This window comes from Antrostomus carolinensis, unplaced genomic scaffold (genome assembly GCF_000700745.2).
Source record: "Antrostomus carolinensis isolate BGI_N321 unplaced genomic scaffold, ASM70074v2 scaffold8588, whole genome shotgun sequence".
Taxonomy (NCBI): domain Eukaryota; kingdom Metazoa; phylum Chordata; class Aves; order Caprimulgiformes; family Caprimulgidae; genus Antrostomus; species Antrostomus carolinensis.
This window is the reverse complement of record NW_010332231.1, coordinates 27,218-46,624: the sequence shown is the minus strand read 5'-3', so window position 1 is coordinate 46,624 and position 19,407 is coordinate 27,218. Positions and strand designations below refer to the sequence as shown.

The window sequence follows — 19,407 nt, the reverse complement described above, 5'->3', positions numbered from 1 at the left end:
AGCAGGTTCAAAGGGGAAAGGTGCTAAAAACACTCCTAAATCCTGGAAATCCTATGCCTCGTTAAAACAGCACTTATGTCCGCTTCACTTTATAACTCATCCCTGTCAACACAGCTAAGATCATCAGCCCAGTGCCTCACATAAATACTCACTGTCTCCCTGGAAGGTCAAGGGGCCTTGGCCACAGCCCCTCTCCTGCCTTCCTGTTTTGACTGAGGGAGGAGAGGTCTTAGAGGGAAGGTTGTAGCAACCACACTGTACACAGGCGCTGCTTCTGAAACATAGGATTGGGCAAAGCTCTCAAGAATAGCACTGGGTGAGGGTTTTTGGCAAGTTGTGACTTTGCTAAAAATGAGGTTCTGAGGTAGCCAAATCCATTCATAAATTGGAAGCAGTTTTGTGGAATATTTTCAGGCAAAACAAAAGGCAAAGCATTTCATTTTGGGCACTGGCAGTACAAGCTGAGGAATCAAAGGATTATTAAAGCAGTTGGAGGTAGCAGTTGCCTTTCCCTGAATAGCCCGCTGGTGAGAGATCCACATGGGCGGTTGGAAACCAGATTCAGTCCTCCTCTCTGCCTCCAGGGATTAAATTCATATCACACAGCCTAGGGAAACAACATGATCATGGGGGTATGTGATAGCTAAAGAGAGACAAGAAGAAACACGTACAGGCTGGAGCAGGAGGAGCACCCTCCTCATGGGAAAGCACACTGCCCACCAGCCCCACAGCTTTGGATGCTGAAGAACTCGGTATGGCATCCAGCCAGGAGGGAGAGAGACCCGTTTCCCCAAATCCTTAACTACCACAAAGTAACCCTTGTGAGCGCCCAGACAGTCTGGGTTTTGTTTAGGAAGAAATTGCTGGTTTGAATCAGGGAGAGGAAAAGTTCATCCAGGGCTCCCGTATCCAATCTGAGTGACCGAGTGAAAAAACTATGTTTCAAATAAGTAAAGACACTGTTTTGGCACCCTGAATTACTTTTTACACCCAAGCTAGAAGCTGAACAGAGTAACTTTTCGTTGTACAGGCCTAACAGCCCCCAGTGCTCTCATAGGACCTTTTATGCCAAAGAGTTCCTTGCACAAGAATGTGTGCACACCAGCTATTTCCATCACTTGTAATGCTGCAGGCTGCCTGCCTTTGGAGCTGCTGTAGACTACCTTTAAGTCAAAAGAGGTAATAAGTTATTTGTCCCCATGATGAAATCTGGATCTCTAAACTGCAGTAAAGCAGGGATTACACACAATTTAATTCCCTCTGTTTTCCTTCTGGCCATCACCAGCTTCTGAAACGTGATCGGCTGGAGATAGCAATGATTTCAAGTGACTTGTAGAGAAAGTCACCTGGACTGATCCAAACCTACAAAATGGGTGATGTATTGAAAGTCCCAGGCAGGAGGGACACCTGAGATCTCTGGAGACAGGGTTGAAGCTTAAAGGCTTCCACTTCTTGATCTCTTTACTACAAATTCCTCCTGTGACTCAGACAACTGTCTTCTTCCTTCCTCCCAAGGTAAACCTCCCACTTGGCTTCTAGATCTTTTGCTTAAAAGAGATTAAGAGAGGCAGCAGCAAGAGCAGGAACTGCCCTAACATGCAAGTGTCCTTACAGCCTTAGCTTACTTCCCACGACATGCTATTAAAATAAACATATAAAGAAAATACCACAGTCTTTTCAATTACATATGAATAGGTGTTTGAACTCAGCGAGTACCGAGTCTGAAGTTAGCTCTGTAATGAAGCATTGATGAACCTACATGAAATCACCACAGATGTAGGCCAGGGAGATATTTTGCCCGTTTCTTCCCTAAAAAAGCTATGGGGAAGCTGATTTGAACAGAGCTGGAGGGAGTCAGCTACAGAGCCTCATATTTATGCCCCGAACTTAAGAAGGGAAGAAAGCTCCCAAAACAGAATTGGTTTTTTAAATTGTTGAGCCTGACCAGCATTTCCAGAGGACATTGTGCCCCTCTACAGTCCCTTTCAGTAACCACCACTGTCTTTCTGAAGCCATTTGGTTTTTAAGCAGCAGTATTACCTCATGCAGTACTAATTCTTCTTGTCTTCAGCACCTTGGAGCAGTGGAGCCATGGCTGGCTGACATAGCAACACTTGGCCTTTCGGGGTTGGGATTTCTGAGATGTTTCAGAGGGTGGCCTTATGCTCCCTTTGTCTCTGAGGATATCCTAAAACCATACTCCCAAACTAAGCTCTATGCTCTTAAGGGAAGGGCAGAAGGGAAGGAAATGCATTACTGCAGCATAGGAAGAGAACTGTGCCTGATCTGCTACGCGTGATGGAGGGTTCCTTGGCCACCTGTCAGTAAACTCTTAGCCTAGCCTTCACGCTGGATGATATTTGTCCTGAAACCATATATCTGTAGCCAGATCACTCACTGACAAAATCGTGACTCAGTTAGTTTCACGCCTGAAGGACTAAACCATACTCAGATTCAGCTTGCACAGACCGCAGATGGGACGACTTTTCTTCAGTGGTTGGTATCCTGGCATTGAGTGATGCTTTTGTTGCTTAATCTCTCAGATTTTGCTCTTTATTCCTAGACTAAGTCACAGTTACTGGCAAGACCCAGTAGATAAAGGCAGATAAAGGCAGAATTTCTTGGTATTTGGCCTCCAGATGCTTCAAAGAGGTGCAGTAGCAGGTGTCAGCTTTTAGCAGGCAGCAGAACAACATGGCTCTCAGGCAGGAGCACGGCTGCTTGCTGGAAACATGATCAAAAGCACTGGGAGTAAGTAGTTACAGGAGAATGAGTGTGTGTGTGATTCAAGAAACTACAGCAGCTCTGGACTGTACTATGTCTTAATCCATGCCTGCTGTTTGCTTCAGAGATGGCAAATATGCCAGAGGATGAGGGATGAAGAGATGAACACTTAAGATACTGCTTTCACAGATTGGACCTCTTGTAGCAAATAGGTGAGGGTACAGAGTACACACTGAATCAAAAGGGTCTCAGACCAATTCTGATTTCATCAATGACTTGTGCTAAAAACCTAATGTTGCATGATGCATGTTAAAGTTCCCTTTCATATATGCTTTAATGGCATATCTACCATCTACAAAAAGCAGAGTTTATCTTACGTTCTCCTTTTCCCCTCTGCCATACATTTTTTCTGTTCTGCCCTTGCAACAGTCTTTGTACATTTCTGTGCCTTCAATACTTTGTCTTCTTGGTGTTCAGCCATGACCTCCCCTCCCCTGCCTGCAACCACCTCTTGATGCCTCAATTCTTGCTAGCTCCCTGTAATTGCATGTTATACAATGGAATATTTTTGGCTTGTATAAATGCAAGATTGCATCTTTATCTCATTAAGAAGGGAAAATTAAGTCATCTAATTAGAAAAAATAGGTAATCAGAAAAGGTAGCTACTTTTTTCTGAAATGCGGCAGGCTCAAAAACTCCTAGCTTTTGTGCAAAAACTGTTCTTTAAACATAAAGTGGGATTTTAAAGTTGGATTTGACAAAATGACTTATCACTGTCAAACTGGAGGAAAGATTCTTGCATGCAACTTTCTTGAGGGCACAAGCTTTGTTCTTATGACTTTGTTTTGCACAAAACCCATGGCTCTAAGACACTGCTGAATTTGCACAAATGCTCGTTTACCTCCTTGTATCTTCTCTGCTGAAATCTCTGTAGTTCTTCATTTCTATGAATCCTGAAGCTTAATAGAAAACACATTGATAGTATGACTAATCTCTACTTTGTGCCAACGGCTTCTGTGGTGTTTCCAGCTATGAACACAATTAGCGTCTAATCATGTGTGGCAGATTAAAAGCTGCATTTGCTGAAATAGTCAACATGTAAAATTCCTGATGAGGATGGGCCCAGCCTTGTAGATGAGGGTAAATGAAAGACTAACTTTCTAGCTACAAAGTTCATCAGCCTATGGAGGACTGCTGAGCCAAATGGCTATAAAATTGCTAGTCCTGGAAAACAGTGGATTTTTCAGTTTGCTCTGAGGATTAGATGATGCTCAGAATGACTACCCCTCAAACATGAGCATGCCTTAAACTATAAGCCTTCAAAAAACCTATTCTTAAAAAGATAGTACCTCTAACCTACGCTGACATCTCAGCTGCTACATGAAAACATTTTCAGACTACTCCAGCACCAAGAGACGTATCGCCTCACAGAGCGGAAGACTTCTACTAATGAAACCGTTGACAGCCAGATAATCACCTGGCCCCAGTGCAGTAATGCCTGCCTAATCTAAGCAGAGGGGTTGGCTCTTACAGCCAGCCTGGCACCGCGTCACTTGGCTCCCGAACGTGGTACCAACACATGCGGACTTGGACACCACAAGAGCGCTCCAGAGGAAAACGTTCCCAGAGCAAGGTGACATTTAGGAGATGACAACTTTGTCTAGGAAATGGTACGGCTTTCAGATGGTGGGTATCAGATGCCAATATCACCCACCAAGCTACACATCTGGCTATGACATAGGGTAGAATTGCATTTAATCAGCCTAGACCCAAAACTAATAGAAGATAGAATATCTAGATAAGCTTTTAGGAGAGTAGCACTGCCCAAAACCAGTCGTAGGGATTCTTGTTTGAAAAGTAACCAACAGAAAGCAGACCTTTGCGATTCCATCGCTGTACACTGCAGTGACAAGCACTACCTGTTTCAATATACCCCCCTTCCAAAAATTACAAAGCTAGCTGTTACCAATGCAATAACAAGGCCAAACATTGACACAAGAAATTTATTTTTTTCACTTTTCCGCTGGCTTTTTAAACATACTAGATTTTTAACCTTGCTCAAGAGCCACAGGGAGAGCCTTCCTATGTAGAGAAAAGTTATGAAGATTGTTTTATAGATAGGGAATCACTGGCATTTTTGAAGAGGGGAAAAACTGAAACCCTACAAGTGAGTAATCTGAATTAGCACAACTGAAAGATGCACTTTTTGGCAAGAACATTCAGAGCCAAATTTTCCAGAAAAACCTCCACTTTCTAAAACATCCCTGACTGACTCCATACATTAAATATGACTGTGCACTCCCACGTGTCCCTGATTCCCCGCAGTTCTCTGAAGAACAGCATAAGCATGTTCTTACAGCTCATGCGGGAAGTTAACATCTGGGTTGTGTCTTCAGTTGACCTAGGAGGCCACGTTTGTTGTAACTTGAAAACATTGTGCAGAAAATGCCTCTCTGGGCTTCATCAAAGCCGGCTTTTGTTGGTTCAGCTAACTAGGTGGTGGAATTCCCCAAGTTTTACATCTGCCTTTGCAAGCAGTCCTTCAAACTGGCGCCAGAAACCTCTCCCCTTTAACTCTAGGGAACAAAGTAGAAGAACTACTGGCAACATTTTCTTTCTCCTCTCTTATTGCACAAGCTGGTATTTTGTCTCCCCCTTGTATCCTGTGCATCCCTGGAATCACGTTTCTTGTCTGAAGGGTGTTTTGATAGCATCCACCCTTCCAGTTAGATCTCTGCTTTCCAGGGCTGGCAAGCTGGCTATTGTGTCCTCCAGCTCTTCAAAAAACCGTCCCAGTCCACCTTGCTGGCACTGCAAGCATGGGACCCAGGTGTGCACATAATTTGCTCCATTTGCTTAAATCCTGCAGCTGCCAACAGAGAGGCATGGCAGCCCTTTAGCTTAGGCTTGCATTAAGTGAATATGCATCAAGTAAAAACTTGCAGCAATCCTAAAATTGAGGATTCTGCAATCAAGTGGTAAAAATAACTCTGTCAGCCTCTGCCAGCTACAATAAGGCTTTCCTGAACACAGCTTTGGCTAAATCCTAGAATAACAATGTCATAGGAATTCTAGAAATGCTAAATCTACAGTTATGCAATCTGATTTCTGTTGTATTGGTAATCAAACCTCACTCTTCAAGCCCCTGACAGGACATCAGGCTAGAGGAGAAAGGCACCCCTTGTCCACGCTCATTCACAGTGTGACACAAGGCAGCAAGCATCACCATTCCCCCCATTTGCTACTCTCCACTTTCTAAGGCAACACGCTGTGACACAGAGCAAAGCTCTGGGCCAGCATAGCAACTCGTGGCTCTCAGCTGTGCTCTCTGCCTCCATTCTCAGCTCTACCTGCTTTTGCAGAGATCTCTTTGCTGCGTTTTGCTTCCTGGATGGTGGCTGCCCATGCTTCCGGAGGATGAAAGCCAGATTTTCCTGTGTACGAGAGAGCGTGATGTGCTGGCAGTTGCATTTTCCAAGAAGGAGGTGTACAGTACAGCTTCTCCTTTACAAGATTAAACAATTCTAAGAATGTACCCTCGTGTGGCTCATATCCTTTGGCTTTGTAAACTCAACCTGCGCTTTCCTGTAATGCCTTTAGTACACACGTTTTCTATGCTCCGTTCTTAACATCTTCAGCCAGTCCTCTTTGCCAGTTTATCCGGAAAACAGGCAAATGGAAATAAACAATTGGGCTTCTAGAAACTTGCATAAGAATCTGTGTGTGAGTGCCGAGCTCTGGCGAAGGAGGCTCTGAGCCCAGGAATGTACCTACTTTCTTCTTCCTGTATTTAGCTGACTAAGATTCCTAAACAGCGGCTCCGCTTCTTAAATTATAGGTTAGGACTGGAGCACTCAGCCCACAGTTTGGATCTCTTGTGTAACTCAGCTGCAGCTAAATTCAGATTTTTCCAGGAGATGGCCCTGTCTCTCCCAACATCTCAAGCTTTTCTTCCCAGGATCATTATTCCCAGCTGAGGGACTGGATACCATTGCGCTGCCCAGGTGAGGTGTTCAGAACTAAGCTCTCATGTGCTGCCAAGACTGGTACAACTCTGTAAAGCTGTGTATGTGAAACAAGGCAGAGCAGAATGTGGGAGCCAAAGTCAGACCATTTTCTTTTACTGTATGCCCTAATAAAGAATAAGTGACAATAGTGGTGTTAAGATATTCCTAAAAGCAGTGCCTATGGTAGCTATTCACATGGTTTTGCAAGATTATGATCTGCCTCTAATGTGTCCTGTTTAGCTTTGTTTTTTGAGGTAAACAGAATCCCTTTTTATCAGCTGGAAAGCTGATGGAAATTGCTGACCAGAAAAGGATGCTATAGATAAAGCAAAAGAATTGGAGGGCAGCTGAAATGCAATGCTAAATAACAGTAATGAGTAGGACAACCACTAACACTGCTAAGCAGATTCTGTTCTACTTAAGAGGGAACAGTAAAATTCATGGGTATGCCTGCACAAAAAATATTCTCCTGTGGCTTGGTCACATACAATCATGAACAAAACTGAAGCTGTACGTTTTCTATGCTAGGGAGAATAGTTTTTGACAAAATGTGATTTAATGGAAGGTGTCTGGAATAAACATTAAAAAATAAAAAAGTTCATGTTCATGGTCTCAGAGAAAAAAAGAGAGCAGACCCTTTGACACAGGTGGAATGGATGAAGCACATTGCTTTTTCAGACTCATAAAATGTGGTAACTGGCCAGTTGGCTCCTTCATCTATGGAGAAGGGGCCAAATTGCCTCTTCCTTTCTTTCAGTGAAGGTGCAAATCTGACTTTGTTCCCCCTGTGTTTCTGCCAGATTTATTCACCATAGAACTTGAAGAAAATGGATACTGGTTTAATATGTCATGCGTGGTGATAAATCAGCAGGTTTACAAGCTATTGATCAATAGAGGGAATAATTGCCTGTATTATTTCCTTAAACTTTATGATCTTAAAAGTAACATAGATGCTACTAAAGGAGTTATTAGTAATTGAGTGAGTGGTTCTAGTCAACTAAGCAGTTTTTCTTTTTTTCTTTTATCATAAAACATGTAATAAGTTTAATACATTTTTTGGCACAAATTAGTGACTGACTATAAGAGCACTGAAGATAAAAATCAGACTTACAGTGTACAAGTGGTTTTAAAATTCCAGTTCTGAAACAACAGTCCTTGATCAAAGTAGCATAGTTGCAGAGCACACTGATTAGAAACTGAAACATTAATTACAGCTAAGGATCAAGCATACCTCTTATCTACACTTCAATAAAAAGTAATAAAGAAGCAAAGAGTTGTCTTAAGGCCAAAGCGTCCTGAATTACTACTGAGAAAGCACAAAGGTTCACAGCATGGAGACACTTCAGCACCTCATCTGGCGTTTGTGGTGCTCTATAACATGAGCCCTGCTTATTTGGGAATGGTGCAAGAATAAAAGCTTACCTGAAATGAGTAGACAGCACAGGCAATCACACTTTAGATAGTGTATGCTAGTGAGTATAACCCATGGTAAAGAGGAGGAGGAGGTCTGGCTTCCCTGGTAGAGTAAACGTGGCTGCTCTGCAACCAGGCAGCCTGGGAGGCACTGCTCCATCAGCTGCTGTGATTGAAGCGCCAACCCTTATGCAACACTTTGAGACATAAGAGCAGTCATATCACAAACTTCTATCTACACTTAAGTGAAAGTTGGTAAGCTCTGATCTGGTCACGACTAGATTTCATTTCCATGAAAGACAGAAGAGATTAAAACGTCTCAGGCTGAACATAGAATAAAATCATAGAATCATTTAGGTTGGAAAAGACCTTAAAGATCATCAAGTCCAACCGTAAACCTAACGCTGCCAAGTCCGCCACTAAACCATGTCCCTAAGCACCATGCCTATACATCTTTTAAATACCTCCAGGGATGGTGACTCCACCACTTGCCTGGGCAGCCTGTTCCAGTGCTTGTCAACTCTTTTGGTGAAGAAATTTTTCCTAATATCCAATGTAAACCTCCCCTGTCATAACTTGAGGCCATTTCCTCATAGAATAATTTGGTTGGAAAAGACCATTATGATCATCTAGTACAACTGTAAACTAGTCTTGTCCTATTACTTGTTACTTGGGAGAAAAGACTGACACCTGCCTCACTACAACCTCCCTTCAGGTAGCTGTAGAGAGCAATAGTTCTCCCTTCAGCCTCCTTTTCTCCAAACTAAACAACCCCAGTTCCCTCAGCTGCTCCTCATAAGACTTGTGCCCCAGATCCTTCACCAGCTTTGTTGCTGCTCTTTGGACACGCTCAAGCAGCTCAATGTCTTTCTTGTAGTGAGGGAACAGTCGGGTAGAGGGGAAAGTTACAGGTTTGTGCCTTCTCTGATGGAAAGATGGATAAGCAATTGTGATCTGAGTCATCCAGCTTTAACATAATCTGTCAGGAAACAATAGAATGAGATACAACACTTAAGGCAACACTTCTAAGAAGTGACAAAACCACAACATAACTAGCCTGTACAACTCATCAGCACAGTTTACCACAGCCCATTACTACAGGATTTGGAAGGATTAGATATGTGAAATGTTATAAATGATAGTTTCTACATTACAGTAATAATAAACATATGGTATAAAGTTTTCAGACCTGTAGATGTCCCAGCCCTTCAGCTGGGACAGTTCAGCAGAGCCATGATTTTTCAAAAAGTGTTCCCGAGGTTGCTTTGCATTTTTATATGAAGTACCTTAGATGTGAATCTGTCAGAACTAATATACCACATCAGATGAAATGAACTAGTGCAATGAAAACATTTATATTTAATGTAAACCCATCTCCAACCATTGGTAATCAAGGCCTGATTAAAAAAACCCTCCTCAAGCCCCTAAAGAATAAGATAATCCTTGAGATGGAGGAGTCTTTCACAAGATTATTTGTACAGATGTGTGTAAGTCCCATGCAAAAGACTAAGAAATATATAGAAGTTCAGCTCTAACATAAGTTAACTGATTCGGCCAAAGGCAATTGCAGTAACTGCAAGCTTTCTCATTTTCCTCTATTTCACCCTCCTCCCAAGTCTGCAGTTATGCTGTTTCCTCTATGTAAGGCTCTAACCTTCTTAATTTATTCCTTCTGCTTTTGTTACTGACCAAACTGGCCCTGGTGTTTGAGAAAAGATGCAACTCAATAATCAACATTTCCTTTATTGATGGAGTTCAATTTACAGCTTCAGGAAGTGAGCCATGTTCATGCAATCTTTCAAGAGTGCAAAGAGAAAAGAGAGGAGACTCTAGGATCAGACCCACACCCCATTTTTAGGCTCTTCAACAAAAGGGAAAAATAAAGAAAAGTAACACCAAACAAAACAAAGAACAAAAAAACCCCACTTAAAAATATTAAGGTAATGCCTTAAGGTAATAAGATAACTAGTCATCACTTAGCCTTGAGCTCACAAGACCTTTAAGCTGAGCCCCGTTGCTCTGTGCTAGTCAGCCTGAGCTTTGCACCTGTGGCTACAGCCTCGTGCAGCTCATTGCTGAGACAGAGGTCTGAGGTTACTGCCACTAGTAACTGCAGGCTTGTAGTACTCCTGGCAGAGCTTTTTGCCTGCTGCCTTCCTCACATCCTTCCTTGCAGGTTCAGGCAGGGACAAAACAGTGAACATGTTGGAGGCTGTCACTACTCCATGCCTTGTGCATCTGTAACGCTGCCCAACATGCTCTGAGCAAAAACTAGCCTTTGACTACTCCTGAAAGGCTTCTAGCTGCCATGGTCTTCATTACAACCTACTAACAACTAGGAAAGGGTTTAGCAGGGGCCGAGCACGCCTTTGGGGGGCTCCCACGGCACGAGCATTCAAACAAGTGTTTTGTTGTCTCTCTCAACCGAGCAGACAACATTGCATCATCGCTACTGTAAATACTTCAACATGCCAAGTTGTGCCATTTTGCCACTCAGCCCTCACTCACATCTGTAATAAGTAAGGGCAAGCTTGAGCAGCTTTGCATTTTAAGTAACCTGTAGGAACTGCAACCTGGAGCAGAAAGTCCCCCCTGAGTCTGAACAGAAGTCGATGCAGTCATGTCCAACAGCAGGCAGCCCAGGCAGGATGTTGAAGAGCAGAGTGAGCACGGTCCCATTACTCCATAACAATCTGCCACCAACCTACAGCTCTGGGCCTGAAAGACAGGGAGATTGACCCCCAGATGTCTTCAACAGTCCTTCACAGGTCTTTTTTCCATGAATGTGGAAGGGCAGACCAGTGCCCTTAGTCACTGTAGCATGCTGTGGCACCTGTGACTTTCACACCTTCTAGCTCATCAGGTGGTGGAAAAGCAGCTGCTTGTTTTATGGCAGGCTCCTGTATAGCCAAGCCAGTGGCTGCTGTCAAAGGGCAGTTTGGAGAGGGAGGAGAGAGACTGATTGCTCTGGTGAAAAGTGATCCTTCCCAACAGCACCTATTGCTAGACCTGCTTCTTGTCTTTCCTTGGCATCAGCAAAACCAACAAATTTGAAATCCTTTCTTCATATCCTGCCTCATTTCCAGATGTCTCTGGCATCTGTTTTATTCATAGGGAAGGCAGCATGTTCTTGGCCCTTCACTTGGAGGTAGCAAAATTCACCTTTTGGCACTTGCTGCTGGCAGACAGCAGCACAGCAGAGCAGGTTGACTCACCCTACTTCAGTTTTCCCTTAAGTGAATCCAATGTCCCTGTCACAGCAGAGCAATGCCTATGAAAAGGGTGGGAGAATCGCGTTGCTACATGTCACTGAGAGCCCTTGACCACCACCACTTAGAGCTGCCCCCTCTTTATTCAAATCATGGCAACAATGAGAAGTTGTCAAGTACTGTTTCAGCAATCAGTCATATTATTTCAGTGACCAATATTACACTTTTTTGCTTGGTTTGGCCTATGTGTATTTTGCTTGCCATATTGGCTAGTGGAAAAAATGACTATTCTGAAAAAAAACAAGCTTACTCTGAATTTCAGAAAAGATGAGTAAACAGAAGTGCAGCACACAGTACAAAAATGCCACTTGGACTTACTAGGAGGTTTCTTGGACTCATCTTAAACTGAAGCAGTAAGATGTATATAAATATACACTAAAGCATCTACTGGTTCTTAGCCACATGGTAAAGCAACTGTCCAGAACTGAGAATACCAGTAGACAGTCCTGAGCTATCAGCCTTTGGATTGTGATACCACCAACGGTAAGTTCATTTGAGAAGAAAGAAGTCAAATCCAAATTCCTGCTCAGCTGAAGGCTCTACTGGGCCATAAGATATTAAAAGAGCCTCTGATCAGGCAGGTGGTTGACCAGCCCTGCTCCTACCAAAAAACCTCTTCAATTTGAGTAAGGGATTTTATCTAATGGCTGTTGTAGAAAAGCCCTTGGTCTCTATATAAGAAATTCTGAAATAGTTTTCATATCAAATACATTCACTTCTACTTTCTGAGGATTCTAGTACTTCTTTTTCCCCAGACACACAAAGAATGTTTTGCTTTGCCCTCATTTCCAGTCTAATTCACAACAGTTTTAAAGAAAAGCGTACAGCACATTTCTAATGAGAAGCTGAAACACAGGTGCCTGGGGAGGAACGGGATGGTTAGACTGGATGAACTCCTGTACAAACCTTGTGCTTATCTCAGGTACTATATAGCATTGCAAGAGAGCCGAGAAAGAGGATGAAACTATGGTTATTCTTTTTCTTCTCCCATTAGACTCCCAAAGGTTCCTGTTTGGAGTCAGTGAAGATTGCCATTGATACTGGTTACCGCCATATTGATGGTGCCTTTGTCTACTACAATGAGCATGAAGTGGGACAAGCCATCCGGGAGAAGATTGCTGAAGGAAAGATCAAGCGAGAAGACATTTTTTACTGTGGCAAGGTGAGAAGCTGCACACATATTATTTATGCTAAATGCAGGATTTCCGTGAATGGGCTTCCTTAAGAATGCCAGTGGTCAACATCTGGCATACTTCCAGACCCAACATCATTTATTTTTCTTCCCTAGCATTACCATAATGCCTCAGAGCTTTACGAGTGCTAGATTTGCTGTAAAGCACAAGAATCACTGTTATTCTCAGTTTAAAGCCCTGTTAGCAGTGGGAACCACGCAACATCCATTCTGCCTAGTATCACACATACCTGCAAGTTTAGACCATTGCTACACTCCGCGATGCTGCCTAAGCTGTTACTGCCCCACACGTGGTGCTGGCACGCATGTTTATATAGTCACACACTGAACCCAATCTGGACAATGATCCTGCAAATGAGTTACTTTCTGTTAGAGCAATTCCCCGTACAGGTTTGCCGGGAGATTGCACAATGAAAGGGGTGGGAGCAAGCACGTGTATCTAAGCGTCTGTGTACGGGAGAATGGCAAGTGCTTACATTAGTACAACTGCCAGAAAATTACTCATCAAGCTACACCCTTAGTTACTGTATCACCTGTCATTAAACATTTTTAGGTTTTTGAGTCAACTTACTTGGAGAGAAGATGTCATCACGCTTCTGCTCTAAAGCAACAAGGCCAGAGCAATGCATGAGATAGTTAATGCTTTAAAGTTTTAGTTAATGCTTTAAAGTCTTAGCTGTAAGAGTTGAATCTCTCCTAGAAGAATGAAATCCCTTGTTCAATGAAGTGCCTCTCAAATGCTGTTACAACCATGATGACAAAATTCCAAGTATAAGAGAAAAAGCACATTGCATATTGCAGAAAAAAGATCAGATGGCCTTAGAAAATGCACGGTGCCTGCCCAGTTCCTAATAGAGTTTATGACCTCAAGTTCTCCTTCCTGCAGTGCTTCCTTGGATATACCAGCCTAATATTTTCCCTTTCTCCTTTCCCAAATAAGATGTAATCCACAAAATTTACTCAACAGCCTTGGAAATAAACACCACAGTTCCTAGAGTGAAAGATCTCATGGGATAAAAGACCCGTTTTACTGTGAAAAATATAGTTAAGCTCTGATCTGGGAAACTAAGATTCAGATTGGACAGTTTGCAGACCAAGTGGATTTTCAGCAGCTACAGACCAGTTTCCAAGTACTGCAATTTCCAATCTGTAAAGTATACAGCTCTTTTCCAAGTTCCCTGCTTAGCTCCATTTGTAACAACCTTGCCATCCTGAGGAAAGCTTCACATCTTCAAATTTTCCACCTTTATCAGGGTAGTCTCTCATATGCCAAATATGTTGATTTGGATCAGTCAAAATATTTTGTTTCAAATGTATTATAGTTTCATTACTGCAAATTACCAGTAATATTTCAAATAAAAAACACAAAGTTGTGCCAAATGTTTAGAACCAGATGTCCTAACAATATTGAGCCTTTAACTTTCCCACCTGCTTCCCCTGCAGTTTATTTTCCCATATAAACCTTTAGGTTCTGTGAAAGTGTATCTCTTGGTAAAACTCTATCAGGATTCCAAACTTGATTTATTAAGCCTTTCTATATTCAGTTTCTAGATTATTTTCCTAGGTCATGATCACTACCTAAACATTGAACCACCTGGGAAACTGCATTTGATTTCTTGATTGTAAGTTCAGTTGTTCCCTAAACTGCAGATCCTGCAAGCCACAGGGCTGCAGTTTGTAGTACCACAGTAGTGGTTCCAGCCTGTCTTGTGATTGTCAGATGGGACACACGTGGATTTATCTTTCTGTTGTGTCCTGTTTGTGCTTGACAAAACTTCAAGTGCTCAAGGTGATAGCTCATTAGAGCATCACTGCAGTCTTTAAGGAGTTCAAAGGCAGAAGTGGAAAATGATCTGCAACCAATTCAATCCATCACAATCCAGGATTTTCACAGGTTTCACTGAACATTCTCATAGCAACTCTGAACTTCCTTGGAGGAGTGGGACTGAATGTTCTTTGTTTTAGGAGCTTATGCATCGTCAGCTTTATGTACCTTGCAAACTTATGTATCTTACAAACTGCAGACGGATATCAAACCACACTGGTAGATACACCAGCCATTCATTAGTAACTGACTGATATGAACTGTTGCATCTTCTGGGAAACATAGTAGATACAGACTGAAAGATTAGTAGGTAGTAGATACAGATTCTTGAAAGTAGTCTGGGCAACAAAAGTTGGTTTTGCTTTCAGCTTTACTGACATTAGAAGTACTGGGAATTCCCAACACCCTTCAGATTCAAGCCCTTCATGCAGATCTTTCCTTAAACAAAGATGATGCAAACTGAAGGCTGGTCTGTCAACAGGGACTAACAAGAAGAGGCCTGCTGAATGGCAGTGTTACTGGAATAGTGACTTGGTGCAATTGGGCTGTCTCTGCCAGTTGAAATCATCAGCACTTGCACTTGGCTCTTGCTGCTGGCTGGCTGATCAGGCAGAGCAGCTCAGCATCCAGAAATTTTAGAGGTTTTATATCAACTGCCAACATCTCTCTTGGCTTATATAGCAAGACCTTTCTGGTCTCCTCTTTCATCCCAGGATATTTCTTTCATTAAACTAGAAGTAACATTTCCAGGAAATGTGGTGTCCTGAAATGCCAAAGCCAGTTGGCAGCTTTTACTGCTCAAATGTCTACATGGGTTCTACTTAGGTAGATAATACAATAACTTCTACAAATCATGAAAACAGTTATGAAACTCCTAAGTTTCCATGGCATCCATTATTGTATTATTATTTTATTATTAACATAATACAAATGTTTGCTATTTCTAAAGGCTGTTTCTTTAGAATCTCTGCAGTTTTGTTTTTGTTTTTGTTTTTAAAGGGAAGTATATTCACTGGCAAGTACTGAGCTCAATAGCACTCAAAGGGTGCTTGGAAAAATTGCTTCTAAACTATCAACATACCTCAGGTTACTAAATTTCTTAAACACAGTAATGAAACACTAAACACGAATGGTATACAGACTTATTTCCTTACCTATATTTAAGTCCAAAACAACATCTCATTTTACATGTAAAATGAAAATCTAAGATTGGCAAATGCTTAGAAAACATCCAGACCAAAGGCTTTCAGGAGATTCAGCAGAACAGCTTAAAACTCTGAGAGCAGGACCTCAGTCCTTTTCCTGTCATACACCTCAGACTGTGTAACCACCGTCTTAGTAACCATAAACACTTCAGCCCTTGCAAAATACAGGTGGGGAAGGCCTAGAATGAATTTCCAGGTGCCAGCATCTGCTTTGGTGTGTCAGCTTAGGGCAGGGTCAGGTATGTTGCTCTCAGTACAACTAAACTTCAAGATAACTTGTCCTTGCTTCTGCTGGCAGATTTGAGCAGATCTGGGAAAACCATAATCTGGTTTAAAAAATTACCTCAAAACTTACCCAGGCTATGTCTTTTGACACCTATAATCACTATCTTCTCCTGAAAAATCACAGTTCAAGAGTTTCACCTCTCAAGAACAGATTAATTCTATACCTTGGCATGCTGTGACTACCAGCTTTGGTGGCAGAACTGGCTAGACAATGACCATACCAACAAACAGTAGGTTTTTCCATCCAATAAAGGCATCAAAAACCTCAACATGACTCCACATATCTGGTTTTTGCATTGAAAAAAAGAAGATAAAGTAGCCCAGCTTATTGTGTGCAAGCAAATGCTGTTTTGAACCTTCTATTATGTGTTAACACTTGGTTTTGTCAATTTTAACTGCAGTGATCAGTTTACAAAGAGCTCTTGGTTACTAATTACCATGCTATGGTTTTATTCTTGTGAGAAATTTGCATCATCAGAGTTCAGTTAGAGATAGTACCAAAAACTAATCAGCTACACACACTCTGTAGCAACCTCAGGGCATAACCCCGCAAGGAAGCGGCTGTGATTAAAGAGTTTAAGAGGTTGAAAAGGCTGTGCTTTAACTAGTCACACCTGCGTTACAGTAACTAAACAATAAATATGTCTTTCAGTGAGGACTGGGGAGTAAATGAAAACTTCCCTAGGTCAGGCAGTCACTCAGGCTCCATGGACACAGGAGAAAACCAAAAGATTCTCTTTGTGACGGGTGCTTGGCTGTTCAATAGATAACTCACATGATCCGAGCTTCTGCCTTCAAAAACTGACCACAGATTTCTTGTGGGAACAAAGTTTTCCAGTAAAAGCATATGCTTGGAAAACAAAAGGAATCTGCCCAAGTTCATTGAGCAAGAGTTTTCAATATACTCAACTCAGAAGAACCTGTGTTGTAGTAAACAAATACATAACAGCTTTACTGGGTCAGCACTGGGACAGTCCTGGGCAAGGATTCCTGTCTTAACCTCCATATCTGCCTCTGGCAGAAGACAGAATAAGGCCCCTCACCTTTGTCTTGCAGTGATGTAGAGCACAGCGTCTTTGCGCTGTGCAGAACAGGTCTGTCAGAAGGACAAGAGCATGTGTGGGAGTGTTTGTGGGGGGTGTCAGCTGGAGGATGCACACTATTACTCCTGGCACCCCCAAAAAAGAGCCTATACTTGCCTCCCCAGCTGTGGAATACCTGTCACCCCCCAGAGCTGGTGCGTCCCACACTGGAGAAAACCCTGAAGATCCTGCAGCTGGACTACGTTGACCTCTACATTATCGAGCTGCCAATGGCTTTCAAGGTAAAAAGAAAAAACTGCCCGAAAAAAAGTGCATAATTGTCTTGAACTAAGGTCTCCATCTAGCATCTTCCTTGCAGCTTCCAGTCCGTGTTGAAAATAGCACTTTGGATAGATAATATTTGATATCTACTGCATACATACGTTTCTCTGCACTACCCACACAGAGAAGCTTGTAGGTGGTGTGAGAACAGTGATGGACAGCTGTTGCATGGGTTCTCTCCACTGGAAGAACAGGTTTCCTAACTGGAGTTGAACATTTCCTGTGCTGATCCTTCAGTAATTCTTTACTGAAGGTGAAGCAGCATACATGTCTTTGTGCCTTAATCCTCTCTGAGCCACGAGTCACTTAGGAAAGTGATTATACAGAGCAGTAAAGGGCTAGGGGCAAAGCTTGGAGGGGGAGAGGGAAAGGGGAAAGAGCCACCAAGTTGATTTCCTTACTCTGTCCCAAAAAATGAATAGCCTTAATAGTATTAAAGCCACTGGGCAAATCATGGTTATGATCTTAATCTCCTTAACTCCAGTGCTCCTCTTGGATGTCTTCAGTAGATCATAGTTAGTCCCAAATATGGCTTGTCCCTCTCTCACTCAAATGTCTAAAAAGTAAAATAAATCACAGAATGTCAGGGATTGGAAGGGACCTCAAAAGATCATCTAGTCCAACCCCCTTGCCAGAGCAGGAACCTAAATGAGATCACATAGAAAGGCATCCAGGTGGGTCTTGAATGTCTCCAGAGAAGGAGACTCCACAACCTCTCTGGGCAGCCTGTTCCAGTGCTCTGTCACCCTCACCTGATATTCCTTCATACTGTGGGCTCTGGATAACTTGTAGGCAAAGCCTTTGAATGCAAGAAGCTCAATCAGAGTTGAATTGCAACAAGCTCTTGCAAGTCTTGAAGCTTTCTGGTTTCACAGTCATTTATACCTTGCTTTACAATTTTCCCCTGCAAGCACATGACATAAAGGCAAATCAAATAATAGCAAAATTAGAAGAACAAGATTCAAAATATATTTAAGTCACTTTGAACCAATTAAATCCTTTTTCTTAAAGGGAATAGGGTCAGGCAGTTAGCTAGCTGATTGTTTCTGTGGGATGTTTGAACTGGTCTCTTTTTGCAAGGAAGGTAGTTCTCCGATTATTTAAATTATATTTTACTATGGACTCCAAACTGCTAGAAGCATAGATAGGAAGCAATTTGTCAATGAAGCAAGCACCTTAGACCTGAAGTTCCTTTTTCCTCTAAGGAAGCCATATACCATTAAGATCTGTATAGGAGTAACTGGACTCAGATATTAAAACTTTATTTATACGGTCCCACGTATGGAATTATTTTGGGTACATTTTTAAATATCTCCCACTACTTGCAATTTCCTGTTTCTCTTTGCTTGTTTTTGTATTCTCTAGTAGTTCATTCTCCCACATAGTGAAGGTCATTGTCTCACAATATAAAGAGATAGACAGCTGGCTTTAAAGTAATGTACATCTGACTCCCTGAGGCCTGTATCAACAATCTGAGTTGTTAAAGGAATAGCAGTCCTAGAGGTTCCTTCATGTTCCCTGTGAGAGAAGAAGAAAAAAAAAAAAATAAAAAAAAAGGAAGTCACTTTCTGCCTGAAAAATATACATTTTTCTGGGCCAAATACAAAAAGAAAAACCCCACTCTTTTGCAGTGGTGACACGTTTCCTTTCTTTGATCCCTCTCTTACAAATGCACCCATCCCACATGTGATGCTTGCCTTTGGTGAGGAGCATGCAAGTGTAATACTATCAAACTCCTACTCTGCTCTAGTCTGCAATGTTGGTGCTTTCCTGTCTCCCCAAAAGCAGTCTCTGCTTGAAACCAGTGAAGTACTTGAGACAAAACTTACAGTCCCAGTCTGAAACCAGTAAGAAACTCATCCTTGCACAGCCCAGCGATGCAAGCTGTGACAGGGGCTTTTAGGCAGAGTAAGAGCAATCTGTTTTCAGAAAACACCACTCAGAGGAGGAACACCCCACTACGCCAGCACTTCCGGGTGGACCAAGAATGGCTGCAATCTGGAGTGACATTATTGACTGACCTACCAATGTTAGCCCACACCCCTCTGTATTTTCTCTCATGCAGATTCTCCATTCAGGACTTTTGTTCTTCCCCCCTTTAGCCCAGCAGTGGTGCTCAGCCC

The 19,407-nt window shown here is 42.4% G+C and overlaps 1 protein-coding gene across 1 annotated transcript in view; it reads left to right on the top strand.

Annotated features, from left to right (window-relative positions):
* Nucleotides 1-4,239: 4,239 nt before the first annotated feature.
* The window catches only part of AKR1D1 (aldo-keto reductase family 1 member D1), a gene marked incomplete at its 5' end in the record, with an annotated part of 27,256 nt that continues 12,088 nt past the window's right edge, over nucleotides 4,240-19,407 (top strand). The window contains 3 exons of the mRNA XM_010173433.1: nucleotides 4,240-4,270; nucleotides 12,408-12,575; nucleotides 17,128-17,244. Coding sequence (XP_010171735.1) covers nucleotides 4,240-4,270; nucleotides 12,408-12,575; nucleotides 17,128-17,244 — 316 coding nt within the window. The remainder of the gene's footprint in view (nucleotides 4,271-12,407; nucleotides 12,576-17,127; nucleotides 17,245-19,407) is intronic.